This window comes from Madurella fahalii (genome assembly GCF_045866475.1).
Source record: "Madurella fahalii IFM 68171 DNA, scaffold_2, whole genome shotgun sequence".
Lineage (NCBI taxonomy): Eukaryota > Fungi > Ascomycota > Sordariomycetes > Sordariales > Madurella > Madurella fahalii.
In genome coordinates, this window is record NW_027263972.1 from 7,328,533 (window position 1) to 7,344,333 (window position 15,801).

General features: G+C 56.6%; 4 protein-coding genes across 4 annotated transcripts; 1 reads left to right on the forward strand and 3 right to left on the reverse strand.

Moving 5' to 3' along the window:
* Positions 1 to 1,314: 1,314 nt before the first annotated feature.
* On the forward strand, positions 1,315 to 2,598 carry MFIFM68171_04913 (F-box domain-containing protein; the record flags this gene model as incomplete). The annotated part of the gene is made up of 3 exons (XM_071060333.1): positions 1,315 to 1,712; positions 1,778 to 2,255; positions 2,311 to 2,598. The coding sequence occupies 3 exons, from the start codon at positions 1,315 to 1,317 to the stop codon at positions 2,596 to 2,598; spliced, it is 1,164 nt and encodes a 387-aa protein (XP_070916434.1).
* A 2,871-nt stretch (positions 2,599 to 5,469) lies between these two features.
* On the reverse strand, positions 5,470 to 9,783 carry MFIFM68171_04914 (ubiquitinyl hydrolase 1; the record flags this gene model as incomplete). Its single annotated transcript, XM_071060334.1, has 4 exons — positions 5,470 to 6,460; positions 6,520 to 7,619; positions 7,682 to 8,993; positions 9,122 to 9,783. The coding sequence occupies 4 exons, from the start codon at positions 9,781 to 9,783 to the stop codon at positions 5,470 to 5,472; spliced, it is 4,065 nt and encodes a 1,354-aa protein (XP_070916435.1).
* A 48-nt stretch (positions 9,784 to 9,831) lies between these two features.
* MFIFM68171_04915 (uncharacterized protein) lies at positions 9,832 to 11,139 on the reverse strand (the record flags this gene model as incomplete). Its single annotated transcript, XM_071060335.1, has 1 exon — positions 9,832 to 11,139. The coding sequence occupies one exon, from the start codon at positions 11,137 to 11,139 to the stop codon at positions 9,832 to 9,834; it is 1,308 nt and encodes a 435-aa protein (XP_070916436.1).
* Positions 11,140 to 11,213: 74 nt separating this feature from the next.
* MFIFM68171_04916 (uncharacterized protein) lies at positions 11,214 to 15,242 on the reverse strand (the record flags this gene model as incomplete). Its single annotated transcript, XM_071060336.1, has 4 exons — positions 11,214 to 14,020; positions 14,101 to 14,754; positions 14,820 to 15,027; positions 15,219 to 15,242. The coding sequence occupies 4 exons, from the start codon at positions 15,240 to 15,242 to the stop codon at positions 11,214 to 11,216; spliced, it is 3,693 nt and encodes a 1,230-aa protein (XP_070916437.1).
* Positions 15,243 to 15,801: the final 559 nt, after the last annotated feature.

A 15,801-nucleotide genomic window follows, 5' to 3' on the forward strand; every position in this document is an offset into this window, starting at 1 on the left:
CGGATATCGACGTCCTTGTCGGACCCTGCCTGCTCGACGCCACTTCCAACAGAGACTCTGGACGAGGCGCTGGAACTCCGGGGCTTCAGTTCATGGTATCTAGAGGATATTCTAGCCGAGAACAGAAAGCAGACTGAGCTTCTGGGATCTCTCTTGGCGATGATGGATTCGCGCCTTCCCTACGGGGAACGCGATGAGTGGGTCGCAGAAGTGCGGCTTCGTCGCCCTGGGCGTGCAGACCTTGGCGGCCACCCGCAGTCCCAGAATCGCGTTCGCCGTTCTGATGTAGCCACTGGCTAGGATCACCCGCAAGGGCTCACCATGGTCTGACCGAACAGGACCGTGGGGCGGTATTCAACATACCGTCCCCCAGTGAACAGCTCGCACCTCATCGTGGTACTGGGGTCTAGTAGCCTCAAGCAGGTGAAGCCAGGACGAGCTGACAACCCTGCAGGTGCGTTTCCCTCTCCTTGACTTCCTGGCTTCGCCTTGAGCAAGCCGTCACTTTTTTGCTGACACTTCCCAGACATCCTGTTGCCCGTGTACATTCGGGCTCATTCTACGCGACATTTCAATTATCAATGACTTCCAGCTTCGTCGTCCTTTCCATATACTCCGCCTTGAGTGAGGTCGTTGTTGGGCGCCCCAGCCTTCCAACCTTCATCGACTCTGGGTATAACCGTATTGTTGCGATCTGAAAGGGTTTAGCGCCGCCAAGAGTTAGAGCGCAGTTAGCCGCAGGGGGATCTCTTTTGTAAATATACCGTTTAAAGTCTCCCACATATTGGGATCAGAACAAGGTACACTCTCTCTTCTCCCTACCAACGCTCTATTCCTGAGTGGCCTTTTCGCTCCCCGCAGTGTTACACGTATAAACGACTTTTCGGTGGGTGAGCGCCAAAAGCGCCGTAGTCTTTTACTCCCGACATCGTAGCTCTATATCATCCTGCACAGCCTCTTTCTACCATTCGGTCAGTTCCTGTTGACAGCGTAGCCGAAATAAGACTCCTGACGTCTTGTTATTAGCTGTCGCCCCTCTTTGCATGTGTTGAATGCAACAGTTACAAGCAACCAAATGGGGGCATCTGGGTTTATCTAAAGTTAAACCGTATCAATCAGGCGCCAAGCTCCAAGGCTGCGCTATTACCAATGTAGTAAGGCGCAGCCTCCAATTAGGCAAGGCGCCCTGGAGGTATCCACTCTGGTGGACCAGACCCCATAAGGCCGGGCCTCATGTGTCCATACCTAGACGCGCTCGAATCACGTCGGACACCCCACCATTTATCTTCCCATCCTAGATCAAACATTGTGGCAATGGGTCAATTATTTTCTCGTACCTTGGGGGCTTCGCCCACTCCGCCGCTTCTGCAGTTGCCGGTCGAGGTGCTCTTGTCAATTACGAACCAGCTCTCTTCATCCCCTGAATCCATTGTGGCCCTCTCGCTAACTTGCAAGCCTCTCTTCATCGCCCTTGAGAGGGACGTAGCCGACATCCGAGGCAAGTATCGGCATAGCGTTCTAGCCTTACTTGAGAAGGACCTTGGCGACAGGTTCTTCTACTGCTCCACCTGTTGCCAACTACATCGCTTCTCGCCGTGGTGGAATCCCACGACCACGGAGCATACGGCGTACTGCAATACCAAGTACAACCGCTTTTATTGCCACACTCGGCAGCTTTTCAACCCGAACCCTGCCAACTCCCCGTACAAACTGTATGTATCGCTTGGCTGACAAGTGAAACCCCAATATTCCTGATTCTGACCACACATGCTCATAGGTATTACGTCCACGCGCGCCTGGTTATGAACCGCCACCTCTATGGCGCCCCGAAAGGGCTGTCCCTGGAAAGTCTTGCTAAACCTACTCGGGCGCGTAGCTGGGCCGGCGGGCCACTGTGGCTGCAATGTCCATCTGCCAGGATTATCGGAGACGAACTCTTCCTCCGCGTCACGCACACGCTGGAGGGGACAGCGGCCACGCTGCGGGATGCGATTGACGAGGGACGGTACTGCATCTGCATGCACGTGGCGACTGATCCAGTTGACTTTGTTCGGAGGAGCCGGGATGGACTATACAGGATACCGGAGTTGGAAACGCCCGAGGGGGAGAAGCAGGGCTCGGGGCCTAGTTGGTCGCCTTTTCGCGTTTGCCGAGAGGCGCCGGGGTTCTGCACCATATGCTTGACCGACTACACCACGACGGTCGAGCGTGCCGAGGTACGCGAGGTGGTCCAGTCTATGATAGCGAAGAACGGAGTAAGTGTTATCGGCATGGGTACGGCTACGGGGAATCTATTAATTCGGAATATAGATTCATTTCGGACCGTTCGTCAACGGCTGGCGAGTCACGATTAGTACCTATCACCAGCTGGGACGATGCCGAGATACGGAGGATTGGAGGTGGGTGGCCCTTGTAGGAGGTAAGGTCGGCCAGCCCGGAGGCGACACAAGCCCTGGAAGCCTAGCTTGTCCTGGGCGGGATATGGCCCTTTATCCTCCTGGTGTGGTGAGGCAGAAATGGCGGGCCGAGGATCATCGGCCTAAGGAATCGTCGGAGGGGGTAGTACCACTTGACTATGGATTAGAAGATAACCTTTAACCCAACCTCGGAGTGGATCGTGCTCGGGTTGGGGAGGATGGTCCGCGCTGCAATAGATAATGGTGTCGAGTCGTCGAGATCGTACGACATGATGTTGAACCAGTCGACACTGGATTGAAGCGCTTTGATGCCGTAGTGCTGCAGATGCCAGAAGCTGATGGGAATGGTAATGGAAAAGTGATATTTGGCATTGGTGGCCTTGACGGCAGATCTGAGCCGGCGTGTAACACCTGTCAGACCCCTGCACGGATCAAGTGATTGATGTTCCACTAGGGTTCGTTTTCAGGACTCTCCACGTCGTCTACAAGGACAGGGGTATAGTTCAGGGGCCGTAGATGCTAGTCGGTACAGTGGGGGGTAAGCCAGAACAGTTTTGCAGCCCGTTTTGGGCCCCTATCTATGTCAAGACTAAACGTTTAGTATACAACAAAGCTAGGAGGGGAACGCTTCACTTGTCTTGACTTGATGTATACACGGACCTTACCAGCTTACCCTTCTGCCCTGCAGCTTCTTAGGCCCAACACTAGATGAGGAGAGATGTCGGCCGGGGTCACGGAGAGGAGAGAAGTAGAGGTAAATGTATATCTCCTATATAACCATCCTATAGCTATATATCAGGGCGAGCCAGCTTAGTAAACCATAGCCCTCTGTCGGTCTACCGTCGCCGGGCCGGCTGTCCAGATGCCCCTGCCAGGATGTCCTGGAAGTCGGCATGAATCTTCCCGAGTACGGCACGGCCGGGAGGGGTATCCGTACTTCTTAAATATTGGTGGTTGGGGTGATGTGAGGTTATACTTCCCATGTTTTCTCCGCTAGGCAATACGAGATATTGCAGCAAACCCAGCAATCATGGCAACATTAACGAAAAAAAAAAAAAAAAAAAAATCCAATGAGATAATAGAGTACACAAGGAAACCGGAATAACCTCGATTTTGGCGTGACTTTAGCATCTGCATCACCAGCGCGTACTACTCTAACCTAGAAGAAGCAAACGCGATCAACATTGTTATGCACCCGTGAAACTCGGATGACGTGCTCCGCTATATCAACCTCTACCTCGTAGCCGAGTGGGAGAAGCGGAAGCAGACCGTGATTCGTTTCGGCGAGAAAGCTGCCGGCGTCTTCCTGTGGGCCGAGATTGTGGTCAATATTCTCAAAGCGGCAATAACCGAGGGCGGGTTACAGGACCTGATTCAGTACACGCTGGGGGAAGTCACCGGTGATCTGCATAGTCTTTACGAGTGGATGGAGGTGAAGCTTAACGACAAGGAAAAGGAGGGTCTCTAATGCTGTTCCAATGGGTTCTCCTCACGGCCGAACCGATGCGTCTATACGATCTGTTTATCGCCATCCGTCTTACCGAGTTCTACCCGTTTGTCTTATATAACCAATTCGGCCCGTTCGTGGCTTTATACGGTATGTCGACATGCTGTTGTAGATGCGCGACCTCCGCCAGTTTCGAAATTCCGGGGTTACGTCTGACACCCCCTACCAATTCCACCGGTGGCTCCGAGCCCGCTCCATCGGCCTCCTCAAATTCAAGCCGGACCTGCGCCAGATGGTCGTAAACAAACCGTTGGGTCTCCACCGCGTCCAGCCGATCTACAGCTCCGTCTGCACCTTGTCCCGGCGCGGTTCGCCTGTCCGTCCCAAGATTTTCCGGCCGTCCCACCGACCTTTACAACAGACGGCTACATCGACCGCTCGCACTATTCCCTGCTCCGTGCGTGTCTGGCCTGCATAAACATGCGCGATTCCGAACACCTCAGGCACAGCGCCGCGAGTATCAGCAGCCAAACGAAACGGTACGCACCCGCCCTTAACAACCGTAACACCAACAAGCCGACAGCAGCATAACGTGTTTGACCAGCGCAACCTCATCATGTCGAGCTATCCCTTCCTGCAGTATGCCGTTGATAATCTGTTGTTTCACATGCTCAGCCCCCGCTTCTTTCGGTATTTCCTGCCACAGTATGAAGTCCTGCTCGCGTTCTGGGCGAACAAGGCGCAATTATGGCGGCGGTGGACGTCGCATCTGGGCACGGCGGACGCGGCGGTCGTTGCGGCGCGGCATTCGTGGAGTTTGGCCACCACGGGGCTGTTGAGTCCGGCTTTTGGGGCGGTTTCGGGTTGGAAAGGTTTTTTTTTTTTTTTTTTTTTTTTTTTTTTTTTTTTTGGAAAGTTGGAACACATGATGGCGGCGAATAAACTGGGAGTGGCTGGGAGGGATGGTCTTCTTACAACGATTAGGCCGGAACCTCCAAGGACGCCGAGAATGATTGTCGCCGTCGCGGCCGAAGAATGGATGTTTTGGACGGAAAAGAGTGGCCAGGGGACAGCTGTAGTCGGAGGTGGCGAGTTTAGATTGCCGCCCGTGGTAAAACTAGCTGTTCCGAGGAAAAAGCGACCAGTGAAGAGCCCGGGATGTTGCCGGGTTAGGAGTCCGGTTGCGGAGAAGGGCAAGGAGTTGCCGAGAAGTCCGGTCAAGGGGTCACCAAAGAGTTCGGGGAAGATTGGACCGAGGAGTCCGTTGGCGAGTCCGCTGACGCCGATTAGCCCGGGGGAAAAGGAATTTGGAAGTGGGAAACTGGAGTTTTGGGTTAGTCTGGAGTTTGCAGTTGAGTTGGATTATATTGGTTATTCAATCCAAAGAGGGGTCGGCTACGTGTAAGGGTTATTGCATCTCTTTGCACCATGTGTATGCTGTAGTCGAGGTATCATTGTAATCCTTATCCTTGTCCTACCTATCCTCTTCCTACCTATTCGTTGAATAGTACGAGCGATCTAACCACACCCTACGCCGAGGACAGCCCCCGGGGGTAGCACCGCTACATGGTATAACCAAACCAGCCATCAAGTTTTCAAAGCAAGTTAGGAACCGAGACAGCCACACGCTTCCCCGGTAAAGTCGTCGAAGGTCAAAATATCCCCTGCAAAGATCCGTCCCATGTGCGTCTTGTCGATCCCCACGCCGTCGTTCCGGATCTTCTTGTACATATCGTCCAGGAACGCCACAGGGCTTGCATCGAACTCGCACTCTGGGTATGCTTGCTTGCCGATGAAGCCGTTCGGCGCGATAACGTCGTCCTTGTTGTTCGCGGCGTGCGCCAGGCCGAGATGCCGGCACAGCCTTAGGTATTCGCGGTAGCAGCGTAGGTACAGCTGGCCAGCGAAGAGGTTGAGTTGCATCACCGACTCCCGAGGAACCGCCCGGCCTGTGGCTGCGGCGGGCACGACGTACGTGTCGAGGTCCTCCATCGTCCGAAATGTCAAGCTGGGTCGGGGGAGATAGGCTTGCAGCGTTGATGGCGGCTTCGCCTCGGATGGGAGCTGCCGTTGGAGGCTCTCGATGACGGGCTTGAGCCGGCTCGCCTCCCACTGGCTGACCACCATCATAGGTACCGCTGCGTTGCCCAATCTCCTGCTCTTTGGCTCGCCGTTGCCGTAGCCATCACCACCACCACCGGAGAGCACCCACCCCACGTCCCGCTGGAAGCAGTCCGAGCAGTAGGCCGGACCCGTCTCCCGGACGGTGCGGGCAAAGTCCTGCGTGACAAGCAGATTACCCGGGAAGTTGGAGAGGCCTGGGCGGAAGAGGACGGCAGCGCTGCTCTTGGACAGGGCCGCGTAGCAGGGTAAGAACGTGGTGCTCCCTGCTGGGATCCGGCCAGTGTGGACGAATGTTACAAGGTCAGGGCCCAAGGCGTGCGGGAGGGCCTTCTGAGGCGGCGGTCGGGCGAGCTGGCGCTCTTGTTCCATCTCGGGGGCGAGCTCCCTCTCTTGTTCTTCATCGAGGGCTGACAAGACCGAAGAGCGGGCGGTGGACCGGCGAAAGCGGCGAGCTTTTCCCGGATGGCAGCCACTTGCGAATCCAATCCGTCGTCATCGTCCCCAGCACGGGGTTTCAAGTCCAGGTGAAACCTTGCCAGGAAGGCTGTGATCTCGTCGACATCGCGGGCGCCGGCCGGCGCAACGCCGTAGCGCTGCTCCACGGACGCGGCTTCCGGCTCGAGATAACGTTGGACGTGAGCAGTGGTAAAGCCACCCGGCTCGTCGGCTTCCTGCCAGATGGCCTCCTGGCCGAGGTGGCGAACGCCCTGGGTCGCCCACAACGGCACGCTCCGGACCGCCTCGTCCCACGTTTCCGAGATAGCCCAGACCAGAACGTCGTGCACTGCAAGGGGTCGCCCATCGGCTATGTTACGGAAGCTTCGGATGCGCTTCCCCATTTCCGGAGACACGAGAAAGGTGATCGATTGACCCCGGCCGAGCTTGCGCATCCGCATGCACGCCTGGACCAGCGTATCTTTTGTCACGCCCGGCCCGAGGGTCACGGCGGCACGGTACGTATCCGGCAGCTTCAGGTCTGTGCCTCTGGTGTGCGCCTGGTCTAGGAAGACGAGGCACCGGCCGGTGTGGGCGGCAACCGGCGACGTAAGAAACGCGTCGACAGCGCCTTCGCGGGTGAGGACCGAGAGCTCGTCGTCACCGTCACTGAAGAAGATAGCTGCGTCGGCGTCGCTCGTGGGAACTGCGTCGAGGAGCTTCCTCGCCATTCCGACGTTGTTGCTCTCTACCATCTGAGCTCCAACGTCGAGGATGACGCGAATCGGCGACCCAGGGCCTCTCAGAGCTTCGAGCAGCATCGTTTCGGTCAGCGCGGCGAGCTGCGACCTTCCTTGGGTGTCCAGCTCCACGACCGTGTTCTCCTCTCTCAGCAAAGTGCTGAGCACCGCAGCGTTGGTGTGCGGCTGCACGTCTAGTGCCACGACAGAGAGCGGGAGCACTCCCTTGGAGTCGTTGGTACCGCTGAATCCGGTCAAGGGGTGATTCTTGGGCTTGGCCAGGTCCCATCCCGATGCCGAGAGCTTAAGTGGAAACTGCTTCATCTCCCTGGGAAATACGACCCTGGCAAGGTAGAAGTCAATAGCGGACCTGGCATCTTTCAGAGCGGGAAAGACCATATCCTCGCACTGGGATCGGTCCTTGGGGTTGAGAGAGGAAAAATGCCGAAACGAAGGCTGGAGACGCGGTGATGCGGCAGCCCATCTTCCGTATTCCTCCTCGGCCTGGTCCGACCTACCGAGCAGCTCGAGACAGTGGTAGAGCTCGGTGTGGATAAGCCGCGGTAGTAGTAGGCCAGGCAGGTGAGTACGATGGCAACATCGGGTTGGCTGAACTCGGAGCGCGGCGACGGCATGTCCTTGGCACGGTAGGGCACAGCCAGCATTGTCCGTGGTCGGCGGTCGAGAGCGAGGCCGTAGTTGACACGAAAGCGCTTCTGACGCAAGGCGAACAGGATAACGCCCTTTGCGAGCAGGCCACGCAGGAGAAGGAGGGCGTTCTTGGCGCGCGCATCGCCAAAGAATACAGTCTTGACCGTGGCAATATCGTCCTCCGCGAGCCTCTCGGTGGCGATGTAGTTCAGGACCGCCTGCCGCATCCCGACTGTCTGATGGTGGACCGGGAAGCCTCGGAGGCCAGAATCACACACAACCGTAGCCAGCGCTCTGATGAGCTGACGCCCTTGGGCCTCCCCTAGGACGCGGATGGTGGCAAAGCGTCCAGGGCCGTGGTCCTCAAACAGGAGACCCTCAGACACCCACGGCATCGGCTCCTTAGCCGCTATCAGCCCGCGGACTACGGCTTCCGTTTTGCCAAGAAGCTCCTGCGCGAGGGTCCACCGGTCTGGGGTCATGTCGATCGCCTCCTGCGTCCCCATAGTGTAGATCAGCTCGAACTTGACGCTAAAGTTGTCGTCGCTCTCGTCTACAATATCGCGGGAGACGGCTTTCATGTCCTGGTAGAGCCGGATAAGCTCTTGCCCCAAGACACTCTTCATCTCGCCCTCCCCGGCCCAGCTCTTGTCCAGCCCCATCAGCTTAAAGGACAGCAGGTGTTCTGGCTGTAAGAGGAGTACGCCGCCGTCGCGCTGACACGTCCCCATCATCTGGCGGACGGTTTTGACGTCGCACTCGTGGAGCGGGGTCCCTCTGGAAATCGGAAGGTAGAAGACCCGTCTGTTAATCAGACGGCCTAATTTGTCGATGAGCATGTGCGTCATCTGGCTCGACTGTGGCTTGGCCACCACCACACGCACCAACCGGTTCCCGTCGGCCAGCGCAGCGGCCACCACGGGCACGATGACGGACGATTTCCCCTCGCCCATGTTGAGCTGCATAACCGAGCTCCGCATCTCCGGCGGTGACCTCATGATCGCGGCAATCCTGTTCTGCACCGGACGGATCATGATGCCCTGTTCGATCTCGAGCACTAAGTTTTCGGGGAACTTAACCGGGTCCCAGTCTCCGTTATCGTGGTCGCCTGGGTTGCGGAGCTCCCTCCCCAGGTCGCTCCGACGCTCGGGAGGTTGAGACTGTAGCTGACGAGCCGCTCTGCACGCTGGACGTCGATCAGATGGAGTGCAAAAGCGACTAGGCTGTGCCGCCACTGCTGCGAAAGCTGGGCCCATGGGCCCCGGGCCAGGCGCTGCAGAAGGAAGAGGGGAGATGTCCGGGGATACAGGCCAGCGCTGGTGCAGATTTGGTGTGCGATCGACGTGCCCGTCGAGGCGAGTCGAATCTGGTGCAAGACTGCATCGTATCGATCGCGTGCGCGCTGCAAGTTCTCACCGAGAACCTCCTGAATGCTTGTGTCGTTTTCCGAGACCACGACCGAATACTGAGCGTCGGGCTGCGTACTCGCCATACTACGGCGAAGGTCAGCGAGATACGAGATCTGGTGGTCCTGCAGGCCGTCCATTCCCGACATGTCATCGACGAGGGCAGATAGGCGCCGGTGTGCTTCTCCAGATTCGCGACGTTCGGTGCACAACGCTGGGAAAAGGTTTGGTTGTGGGTAGTCGATGCATGGCGCTGGCCGCGCGAATAACGACGCGGCAGAGATGAAGCCGGGACTTGATGCGGCCGAGCTCGTGCCGCTGACCGGAGCTATGGTAGGTTCGGGGTCCTCCATGAGGAGGCCCAAGCCGCCCAGCCTCTTAGACACGGAAGCAAGATATATCTGGAATGCCTCAGATCGGCGCGCTACGTCCACTTGGGTTCGCACTCGGGGCATGATGGAACTAACGTCCAGGTAGGTCCCGTAGGCATGCTTGGTAGGAACCCCCACGGTCCAGGAGAACCGAATCTGACCCTGCAGCTCAGCAACGAACTGGCCAACCATACTCCCTGATTTGGACCTCCACTCTCGTTCTTGTCTGTTTTTAAATTCCTAGACAGACTCCCGCCAGTTCTTTGTCCAACTGGATTCCGGGCACGCTTCGAAATCCTTGGCACCGTCCTTGACGATCTTGGCGAGCATGTCTCCCAAAGTGTCGCGGTTGACGCCCAAGTCAAAGTCCTGCTCGACCGGTGGAAGAATCTCAGAGAAGATCGAGACATTTGCCAGTACCATCAGCACCTGGACGACATCCCGATCCGCTTTCTCTGCATAGAGCAGGCCTAAGAGGAAGAAGATCTTCTTGTAGTTGTTCCTCTCCGACGCAAGCGCTCGGTGGAGCCCGCACCACAGCCCTCGGAGGACCTTAGACATAGGGTTTACAATGTCGGCACGGAACGTCAGGTCCACATCAGGAAAGCCGCAGAACTCGTGGCCGTTCACGCCGACAACAATTTCCGGGATGTTTGGGGAGGGCTTGAATAAAAGACCTTCTTCGCCCTTGTCCGTGCATCTGACCAGCCGCATCACCATCGAAGTTTTGTTCGCCGCGTTCCTGTCACTAAGACGGTACCGCTCGTCCACGGCCGTGGTATGCCGCTCTGCGCCGTACTCGGTGATGCAGAAGGTGGCGTTGCGGATGCCCGCGCGCTCCGCTAGATTAGGCGACCTACTAGCGTTGGCGAATATCTTCGCCGCTGACTTAAAATCTCCGTCCTTGTCGCCCATCTGGAACAGTTTTGCAAACGTCTGGTAGTCGTTGTAGATGTCCTTGGCCAACCGGAAGAAGTTTTCATGTTGAGACAGCGACGGGATGTCATACCTGGGCGCCGTCCGCTCCATTTCTTTGAGGTGGGAGGGGTAATACTCGCGCACTGGAGAACACCCGGCGATTCGGCTCAGTATCTTGCAAGACTCGCTGTCGAGGGTCGGGTACGATCTCACGGCGGCTCCGCCTAGTATTCGCAACGCTTCCTCAGTTCCGGTCCGGAGCGTTAGGGGATCAGGGAGGCAGTGTGACGTGAGGGCATGAAGCTCGCACAGGTAGAGCTTGCTCTGCAGGGACCCGGTGTCCTTCAGGCAGCCCAGCTTGTCTTCGATCAAGAATGCGTCGTGACGGACACGGCGATCGCACACGCGGTGAATTGAGACCGCGGTATGGTCCAATGCTTGGTTATAGGACACAGAAACCCGCCCTCGCGGCACGAGGACGGTTCTAAAGCCCAGGCCGCTATCAGGCTTAAGAACCAGTTTATCTTCCAGTCCAAAAAGGCTGCCGATCCACTGTTTCTCGTCGATTTGCATGCCGGGGTAGTTCTTAGACCTAACAGCGGTTTCGCCATTTCGAACAGAGAAGGACATGGAAAGTCGAGGAAGTTCTAGGACTAGGGAGCTGCTGTTGCTGTCGAAAATGAGGTTGATCTTCCCATTAGTCTCTATGGAGCCCAGAATTGGTGCGAGAGCTCCGCCGTGGGACTCGATGGATCGATGACGAAGCTCGATCCCTTCTTCAACACGTTTCTGCTCGACATGCAAGTCAGGCGCCAGTTCCCGAGGGACGATAGCCATTTAGCGTCCATAGGACGAAATTCTATTTCGCCGGTGGCGAGATCAAGCCAGTGGGCGTAGTCGTGAACAAACGAATCAGGCAGGTCCATGCGAAGATTGTCATTTGGGATGTACTCCCAGCATTCCAGCTGAGCACTCTCGTGGTCGCCCTCCGTCCGGGGTCTCTCTCGAACTACTCGCACCACCAGCTGGTCGTCCTTCAAAGCAAAGTGAACGATCCATCCGTGCTGGTGACGGCATGTCGAGAACTGCATTCCAGGGATACTGGACGGCCCAACGTACAAGACGTGATCTCCAAAGAGCTTGCCGAAGGTCGCATGTTCCTGGTAGGCTTGGGGCAGCTTCGACAAAGGGTATCCATTTACGAACAGATTGCCCGTGAGGAGATTGAACGTGACACGTAGCAGGCTATTGCTGATGCTTAGAATGTGACTTTGTGTCTCAATATCGCCCTGCGTCCATCTAGCCGAGGGGGGGGAGTAGTCGGCCCAGAATTGCTTTATGGCGCCGTCGAGCCCTTTGTTTTGCTCCTCAACTACTTCCCTGGTGACAACAAGGCGTGCCTGGTACATGGCGACGTGCCAGCGGTACATCAACTGGAGAGCGATGGGATCCGAGGGTCTCCCAGCGGCGGGGAGATGATTTCGAGCCAGCGCCGCACTCTCGACCAAGATAGCAAGGTCCCCGGGGTCACCCAACACCAACACCAGACATTGTTTCCCCATATTGAAGGTGGCGGCACAGATCAGGGCTACTCTGAGTAGCCGGCGGGCCCACTCTTGGCATCCTGGTTCCGCCTTGCTGTTGGTTACCTTGGCCGCAATCAGTCTCGCCCACGCTATCGACACTCTCCTCAGTTGCCCAAGATACTTGAGAAGTGAACTTGAGATGGCCGTTGACGGGGACAAGTAGAGGAGTCTCGTGGCTAGACACGTGAGGAGACAGAGGGCCGTGTCGTTCTGCCAGCTCTCACGGACACGCTCGAGTGCGTCACTCAGGGCCTGAAGTATATTATTCATAAAGACCTCTTCTTGGGTGTCGGCGTGGGCTTCTCTCCGGATAGGGTCGGCACCCTCGACAGATTTTGCATCGGGGCCCGCCTCGAGGCACGCCTGCAAAATGAGAGCTAGGGTGGCCTTCTTGTTCAGGTCGAGAGAGGGAATCACAAGCTGGCAAAGAATATTCGCCCATTGCAGATTCACACAAGAGCGGAGGTTCCCAAAGGCCCTGTACTCGACGAGGGTAGTATCAAGCGGACATTCGGACTGGCTAGCAATGACATGGTTGGGGTCGTGCTTGCTAAACCGGACCCAGTGTTCGGCCGGTGACCCGTCGACGAGCTCAGCGTAGGAGCAATGGTGAGGGAGAGAGACGTTGAAGATTCCCTCGTCAGCAGGGATCCGCAACTGTTTGTCGTAATACGTATAGCGCGCCGCGTGTGGAACACAAACGTTTTCGAGGGTGGCCTCTAAGATGTGCTTCTCCCTGTAGTGCGCGACCTCCATGGGCTTGATGCTCGAGGCAGGATGGAGTTGGCTGCTGAATTGGAGAAAAAGTCTGAGACCGCTGTGATCATTCGCAAAATAGATGTGTCTTTCAAGGTCTTCGCGGCGCGTCTTCCTTTCGCGGAAAACCTCCGTGACAAGTTCCCATGTCACACTCCGCCACAACTCGACGACGCCGGGGACGCTGATCTCGAAAACCGTCGCATCGGCTTCACGGGGATTTGTGGGCAAGGGCCACTCGAAAACTTGGATTCTGAGCGACTCCATCTCTCTTTGCAGACGACACCGGGTGCAGTTGCCGGAATGTGCATACTCCCGCCATCTAGAAGACCAATACATTTCGCACGACGTTTTGCTGTGGTCGGCGGCCAGCGAGTGATGCTTTGCCTTCATCTCCAGGTACTCGCGTAACTTCTCTGCCTTCATCCGCTCCGCCCAGCTCTCGATGGTCTCGCGCAGATCCTGATGCTGTGGCGAGGACTGGTAGAACCGAACCGCAAATGAACCCTCCTGGCCGAAGCCCGAAAAAGCCGAGGGATAGGGACTCGTGGCCCTCCTTTCGCGACGCGAAAGGTAATCTTGGAGATGCTTGAGACGGCTCATGTCCTCTTTTCTCTCCAGCAGCAACGGATTGAACGTATCTCGCGGGAAGCCAGGTTCGTAATCTAGCAGCAAAGGGATGGCGCTTCCCACGATCCTGTCTACAGCCATCCAGAGTTCCATGATGACTAAATACATGACCGACAGGGCGTCGGGCATGCCCTCGTACGCTGCGCAGGCCTGCTTGTAGTATGCGTTGATCAGACCTTGAAGCTGGCGCAGGGCTGCCTCGGCAGAGACCCGGCTAGTGTTGATAGCATCCAAGCCCAACTGCCTATCCAACCAAGCGGGAAGCGCCAGTTCGACCCAGGCCTCTAACTCCAACAGTTGGGAGAACTGCATTGTGCTATTTTGAGGCCCGTCGCTGCTCAGTGCGGGCAGCGTGGAGCGCGACAGCTGATCAAATCGGATGGTATCGCCCAGTCCCATGGGGTCGCGGCTGCCAGCGGAACGAGACCGGATCCAGGACAGGTGTTGGGTGAGATTCTTCAGCTTGAGGTCGGTGTCTTGACGGAAGGAAAGGTTGGCGAGCCCTCCCAAGGGCAGAATTTTGGTGTCGTGGCACTGCACTTGATCCCACCGCCTCGTTAGGATTGTTTGTGAGCGCGCAACAATTTCCCTAGTCTTCCGAGCCAGGCTGGCTCCTCACTAGGGTCTAGCTTGATGATGCGGTGAACCAACTTGGCTTTCATGGAGAACAGCTTGTCGCTAGGAAACGATTGCTGGTCCGCTTGCGTCACCATTTTCAGGATGCGGGCGTGGTGGTAAGCCATCACAGGCTTGTACTGTGACTTGGCATGGCCGGGAATGACCTGTCTGTCGAGTACTAGACGCATCGCGACGCGGAGGAGCAGCCACACAGCCGACCGGTGGAACGGAAGACGAGCATTATCCCAGTTAACTTGCTCCCGGCAGCGCTTGGCGATGCATTCCGGGTTCACCTCTGCGCCTAGGCCAGAAAGAACATCGACAAGCATGCCAGTCACGAGAAGGGGTGATATTGTATCTCTCTCTTCTGGCTGGACCGTACCAGCCTTTACCACCTTGGGCCGGGCCGTCGGAGCAGTGGTAACGTCGAGCTCGTGGAGAACATTGAGCAACTCGTCCATAAAACCGTCATCCCGGAGCCTGTCAAGCGCGATGACGGCGGCGCGGTCTGGGAACTCTCGAAGGAGAGCTCCTTTGCAGGACATGACCTTTACATTCGGTGCCAGCAGCTCGAATGCCTCGAACAAGACGTGGTCCTGTCTTGCCGTGATGAGTAAACCGGCGTTCTGGCTTCTAAAGTGAAAAAGCGCGACATCTGGCACCCATCGTGTTAGCCAGCGTCTAAATAGGTCCACTGGTCGCCACCAGCGATGAACGTACCGCCATCTCGGAGGTCGGTAATAGCGCTGCGTAACCCATTCTTCCTGGCCAACCCATCGGGGACTTCCGTCTTAAGGAATCTCTCGAGAATCCCTAGTACCGTTTGCACTGGGACCGAAGGTTCGGTTTCCAATGATAGAAAACTCGAGACGGAGTCGCGCAATGCCTGTATGGTAGCATAAATGTGCTCCGCCGTTGTATCGTCCTGCTGCGGCAAGGAGGGCGGCAGAAAAACATGAATCAATCATGAAGTTGAGAGCCTGCATGTCCATGTCTGGTTTGTTGGCCCAGCATCCAGCGGGGGCTGTTCGCATGAGACAAAGTAATGGGAAAATTGAGCAGACGAAAGAGGACAACAGAAGGCCAAGATGCTGTGAGCTGTCCGGGCCGGAAGAGGACTTCTTCGTCGACCACTGGGGCCATGATTAATGGAAAAAGGGAAGCGACAGAAAGGCCCAAGACCAACAGCTCCAAGTTGGGTCGAACTGTGTTTCGGGTTCCCATCAGGCCAACATGGCTCCCCCCATGATTGGGTGATTATAGCCAACCATCACCCCTGTCGGTCCGAAGTCACCAGCGCCCCGGCTCTAGAGGGCATCCGAGCCATCGAATAGTTCAATTGCCACTGCGTCTAGTGTGAGAGGATTTTGGCGAGTGTTTGGGCGGCCTCTCGCTTCCACTAACGGCCGCTATCAACCACGCAGCCACCACAGTAAGGACGAGAAAGGGAATTTTATGGTTGGAGTAAACTAATATTAAGTGAGACTCCAGCCCCGGGTTTCGGGCCTCCGGTAGCTAGTTGGGTATTCATGGTCGTACCGGGTCCAGTCACATAATATAAGGATTTGCTGGGAATTCTTTCTATTCAACGCTAATCTGGATACGCCACGAAAAATTAAATGTAGTTCACCAAGTCATGATTCGTCCACTTGCTCCCGCTCCCGAACCACAATCTCCCCATCCTCTATTGTCTGCAGTTTCC